General features: G+C 39.7%; 1 protein-coding gene across 6 annotated transcripts in view; it reads left to right on the top strand.

Annotated features, from left to right (window-relative positions):
* sema5ba (sema domain, seven thrombospondin repeats (type 1 and type 1-like), transmembrane domain (TM) and short cytoplasmic domain, (semaphorin) 5Ba) overlaps nt 1–5603 on the top strand; it is a 182961-nt gene extending 177358 nt beyond the window's left edge. For 5 of the 6 annotated variants that reach the window (XM_084908224.1, XM_084908223.1, XM_084908221.1 and 2 more), the window contains one exon: nt 2884–5603. In XM_084908224.1, coding sequence (XP_084764350.1) covers nt 2884–3060 — 177 coding nt within the window. In that variant the 3' untranslated portion in view covers nt 3061–5603. Of the gene's footprint in view, nt 1–604; nt 689–2883 lie in introns of all 6 variants that reach the window. The other variant, XR_014797180.1, reaches the window with a different exon arrangement.
* Nucleotides 5604–6000: the final 397 nt, after the last annotated feature.

A 6000-nucleotide genomic window follows, 5' to 3' on the forward strand; every position in this document is an offset into this window, starting at 1 on the left:
TGCATTCACATTTACAGCAAGTCAAGAAGCTGCTTTCCTTAGAAGCCTGTAGACTTTTAGTGACATTTTGCGTCCCTCAATTGTTTTACTCTCTGATTGAGTTGGGATATTGTTATTGCATTTCTTGTTCCTGTTTCTGCAAGATGCTTTTGAGAAACAGCTGAAAAAATGATCTTAAACTCTTCTTGAGCAAAACTAGGAGGTTTGATTTTTCACTCCAAAATCAGAAATTGTATCTGTCGTAAACATTCTGGTTAGGTGTCCTTCCCTCTTGCCTCTCTGAATGACCATTTATATTTAAAAAAAAAAAATACTACAATGATCATTTAACAATTGCATCTGCACCTCCTCCTTCTTGTGAAGGCGGCTGTATAATATGCAGTTTTGGGCTGTCACGGACAAACTTACAACTACTACCCTACAAACAGGAATGCAGCATGGCGATGTCGCGCTAATCATTTTGACGCTGGCCCTTTAGTGGAAAAAAATGCAAATGGAGTAATGGAAGTAAAATGTTCCAAATAAAATGTTTGTAATTCAAACAAAGAATAAAATCCAGTTGACTTGTGGCAGCAGAAGCTTGTTTGTGTGATGTGTCCTTCAGCTGTTATCATGACTGCGCCAAGGGGGACGTAGCATGGAGACAAATAACGGAGGAGTAACAGCCATGCATCTTGGCACCGCCTCAGTAGGTATTTTCATCATACTGTCTCCATGCATCAAACTTGATGTCCTAGCCAGGTTGATTAGATCCAAGTCACACAGTGTGGACTGTAATGAACTTATAAGGTTGTTAAAATCTTGCAGTGTAGACACCTTAAGGAAAGAGGCTGGAAGGGATTTGGTCCCGAGTGCTTCAGCCATAAAAAAAATCCCCCACATAGGAGAAAATCTATGTTACGTCATGATATCTCTCACAAAGGACTGGGCCATTCACATTTTACTATTGCAGCCAGGCACTCACCAGATTATGTCAAATAAGTCTGTGAGAGTTTTGAGTTTAAGGCCTTTGGGATGAGGTTCAAACTGGGCCATGCTTTTCGACTTTAACATTAACCTCGTGTTTGCAGTCTGTTGGTGTTTGTCACTAAATATCTTTTTTAATAACATTTCATTTCAACTCAACTTTAATTATATAGCGTCAGTTTAATGACAGTTGCCTCAGCGCTTTACATTGTAAGGTTAAGACCCCAACAATCAGACGACCCCTATGACAAAGCACTTGGCAACAGCGCTAAGAAAAAACTTCATTTTAGCTGTGAATGTGCTGGTCTTTGCTTAAAGATGCATGTTAAAAACTAATTTAAGAAAAAGAAGAAGCTAAATTCGTGTTTCAGGGTTACATTTGGACAAATAGAGCCCCTTTTTTTCTCCTTTCCACACTGCACACTGCCAGACTGCAAACTGACTGCAAATAACACACAAAATTCCTTTTGCCACTGATTTTATATATTCGTACTGTATGTTGTCTGTTTCTAGAGGTTACCGTGCACATCAGACCACAATTTGGTTAGGCTGTCCACCTCACAAGCATCATGGCATATGTAAAGATTGTCACTTTGCTCACTATCTTCTTAGTAAAAGCCTGTAATATTAAAATAGAAGTTTCATAGTATTATAAAGCTATTTTAAGTCTGTACAAAACTTTTTTTTTTTTGCCAGCCAGTGTTTCCAAGCGCAGATTCATCATTCATCATCAACAAACGTGGTGCCAAATAACTATTTCTCATCCCATTGTTTTTTGATCGTGTCAGCCTCTCGATACTTGTTGTCTTCACTGTTATTGTTGGCGGTTGTGTGGATGTGTTGCTGACAGCCATCGTGGTGTTGAGAGCCCGAACTCATTAGCTTTAATGACCAGAGGGAATAGCCAGACTCTGCTGGATGTGCATCCGATGTCACCATGTAGCACTACGGCACTGTTTATGCAGTGGCTTCCCTCTCCTCCAGGCCAATTTATGTTGCCCACTGTTGTGTATTTCACTGACTCTAACCTGATTATCTTCCTGCCCTGCTCCCCAGAGCTGTTCAGATGGATTACATTAGTCTAATGCTTCCCCTGGAAAGTGTTTCACCTTATGGTCGGCTTTTACCAGAGACTCAGCAAATGCATTAGAATAAAATGTGGGTTTTAGACTTGTTTTTATTTGAGAGCTCCAATGAATTCCCGCCATCTCCTATATTAAGAGTATTGAGTATGCTTGACAAGATCCAAATTAAATTTGTTAAATTGGTTTGCTTTGGTTATGAATACACTTTCGCTCACAATAACCTCAAAGCTACTGGAGGTATTTTATTTACCTGCAGGGAAGATTAACTTCTATATTATCTGCACCTCTGAGGAATGCAAAACAAAACTGTCCACGCCGAAAACCAAATCTCTGTCTCAAGAATCTATAATTGAATCCTCAAAACTTGGTCTGAAAGTGACTGAAAATATATTCCAGTGTTGCGTTATTTTCCAGATCTACATGTATGAGGGATTTTCCAGAAGTGGACGCCTGTATCTGTAACGAAGCAGAATGAGCTGCATAAGAGTCAAGTGTACTTCAGTAAAATAACATTTATTTTGGAAAAAATACTTGACAAGCTCATTTGCATTGGAAACATGCTGAAGTATTTTTATTGCTTTGGCAGCCAAACAACTCGAGGATATATTCACATTCACTTCCTCACCAAGTTAGAAGATAAGATTACTCATGTGGGTATAATAATTATGAGGCTAAAGAAAAAGACAGTTGGCTTAGCTTAGCATGAAGATGGTAAATAAAGGGGATGGCTTACTTGGCTGTTTAATGTTTATAAAATATTGTCTGCTGGCATAGTGTTTCATAGTGTGCATATGATTTTAATGTGACTTTCTTCCCTTCTGTGTTATTTCAGACACTGAATAAAAACAACCTGCTGCCCGATGAAAGATCCAATTTCTACCCAACACCGCTCCAGCAGACGAACGTCTACACCACCACCTACTATCCCACAGCGCTCGGCAAATTTGACTACCAGCCCAACTCATCCCCATCACCGTGCAGGACCTACAACCACACTAACAATAGCTGAGACCCGCCCCAAATCCGGCTCTCCACCCCGCTGCCCCAAACGGACGCCACCCCCCAATGCCATGGTGACATAACTGAACCGACATGAACTGAAGTGTTTTTCAGAGCTTGGCCAAGTTCCTCTGATCACCATCGCCCCCTGTCTTTGCTTTCTAGCCTCTTCTCAATTGTTTTTAAGGGTCTTTTTGGAACTTTCCATCAGGAGATCTGGATTGGAGAGGAATGCCCCTGTCCTATTATAGTCAGGAACTTGTGCAAGCAGCTGGGGCTGTGTTGTTGTAAAGGCCCGACTGGATAAAGCAGTGTCAACTCTCAGCTTCATGCAGAGAACTAGTGGAAAACTCTACGAGGACGAGTAACGGCTTTAGACAGATTGTTATTACCGCGCACTTCAGTGCAGATGCCGGGTCGGTCGAGCATCCGCACTTCTAGAGGCTAACACGAACACAATAAATTTAAAAAGAAGAAACATTTCTGTGGATCTGGGTCACCGTTTTATGCCTCTCCATCACAAACCACATTTTCAGCCTGTAATGAACTTCGAGTCCCTCGACAGCAAAAGCAGTTACAGAGAACAAAAAGCACGTATAGCTACGTCCTTGCCACACAGCACAAAGCAAGAGAACAACAGTAAAAAAGAGAAAGCTCAATGAAGTCAATGCTGGAGTAAATTAGAGATCAATATCAGCTCGGTTGTTTGGGGGAGGGGGATCCACGCCCTTCATTGTTGCTATTTCACACGACAGAAAAGATAAGAAGTTTGGGGTTGGTTAGGGTTTGACTACGCTTCACATCATCCTCAGTCGAAGGAGAAATATACCGCTTATGATTCGAGTCCCTTGTCTTTAGTGGGCAGGGATATCAACTCCTACAGTCAAAGCACGGAGCGTTGGAAGCGTTCTGAACTGTAAAAGCTTTGGGAATTCCGTGGGTGCCTGTATGCAATAGAAGGCAGGGGCGAGATTTGTTTTATTTCTACTTTTTTTTCTCTATTTTTTGTTTTGCTTTTCAAGAACAATACAGACTTCTGGAAAGGAATTGATTGATTCTCCAATTGATTCTCCAATGGATGCATCGATTCTGCTGAGTGCTAAATAGCCCGGTGGTCATATCAAATATGGCCAGTGTGCTGAACAAGTGGATTGGGTTTTCTATGATGGTAGAATAAGCTAGTAGATTGTCACTTGTTCATTTTTTTTTTTTTTAAATGTTTGTTTTTCTAAGATGATAATTGTTTTATGCTCAGATGAGCTGTAGCATAGGAAGAAATATTTTGTTAAATAAGATAACTAATTATTTCTTGTTTCTCTAATTTCCATTTCACTGAATGAACACGTTCCTTTTGTTTTTGATTGTTTGGCTTTGTGACCATTGCATCTTCGATACATGAAATGTTAACACACAAAATAAATAAAAGGATTTTAATTATATTGTTTTTGCAAAGAATGTCAAAAAATATCCATCTGGGCCCTCTTGATGAGAAAAGAAAATTGCTGAATTACGCTTGCCTAAGTTTACCAGTGAACATCAAAAGGGATGCATGCGTGTCTGAATGTAAGTGTGCTTGAATGAGCAAAGAGAGCCTACTGTATTTTGTACAATGTAAATGCTTTCATACATATGACTATGACGTCTGTAAAGCGTGTGTATGAGTGTGCATGTGTGCGTGTTTGTGTGTGTGTGTGTGCACTTCTCCACATTGTGTTGCAGGCATTCTACTGTTTCCTTTTCCTGTTTCATGTCTGAGATGTTAATCATTGTAAGTTAAAGCATCACACCTCTGGTCCGTTCGGAGGTGGAATGGACGTTATTTATAGTCAAAGCTTGGTTTATAAAGGGCATTCTCACAGCTATATTTTATTATTATTGCCTGATCGATGAATGCTAACCCAGCAATGCTTTTCAGTTCAGCTAATGTACATGCACGAGATGAGAGCTCTATCTGTATATAGGAGCGACAGCCTTCTACCCATTTAATGTCCTTGAAGACAGTTGTGTATATGTATCTGCATATTGTATAGCTAACACTGTTTGTTTAAAAAAAAAGCCTTATAGTTGTTTAAAGAGAAAAAAAGTACAGCAGCTAAGTACACACCAACCATGAGGTTTGTTTGGGGACAGAGCTCCACAATGTGACCGACCGCTTGTGACTTGTGACCTTTCCCAGCTGCTCAAACACAAAATCTCCAGAGTCACATGAACCTGGAATGAAAATAACCCACCAATGAGAGTACCGCGTATCATACGCTGGAAATGATCATTTATAACGGCGATATGAAATTTAAAAAGATGTCATTTTGATGTAAACTAAGCTTGTGGTCAGACGGGCGTTCAACTGACTGGTCGATCTCGAGCTCTGTCCCCTGCGATGTGAGGCTCTGTGTCCTTCTATGCAACTTACCAGGTGTACTGTTAGACCTGTCATGTAGACAAATGTATAGTAATCACTGCCTTTTAGACACTGTGAATTTTTGGTACCCTATATTTTTGTATATTGTACATTATCAAAGGACAATAAACCTTGATGCCAACATAAAAAGTTAATAGGTTTTTGTTTTTTTGTTGTTGTTTTTTTACTTGCCAGTAGCTGAAATTCATATTATCAAATAGGAAATGTAAGCAAAAAGTCAAAGATGAAACAAGAACTTCCAGATTCTGCTCTGTAAGTAGGAAAACCTGATGCAAAGTCCTAATGATGCTTTAGTTAGACTATAATAATTATACCAAACAGGAAAAGAACCATTGGACAGCAACTCAATGCATTTATGACCTGCTGAAGTTCAAAGTGAGCGTCAAAATAGGGAAGAAGGTTATTTAAGCAGCTTTGAAAGGGGCATTGTTAGCAGCAAACAGAGTATTTCAGAAACTGTTGATGTGCTTGGATTTTCTCTTGGGTTTACAGAATATGGTCTGAAAAATAGAATATCAAGTGATTGATTGG

Source organism: Perissodus microlepis, chromosome 16 (genome assembly GCF_051167445.1).
Source record: "Perissodus microlepis isolate ML-2025 ecotype Zambia chromosome 16, ASM5116744v1, whole genome shotgun sequence".
Taxonomy (NCBI): Eukaryota; Metazoa; Chordata; class Actinopteri; order Cichliformes; family Cichlidae; genus Perissodus; species Perissodus microlepis.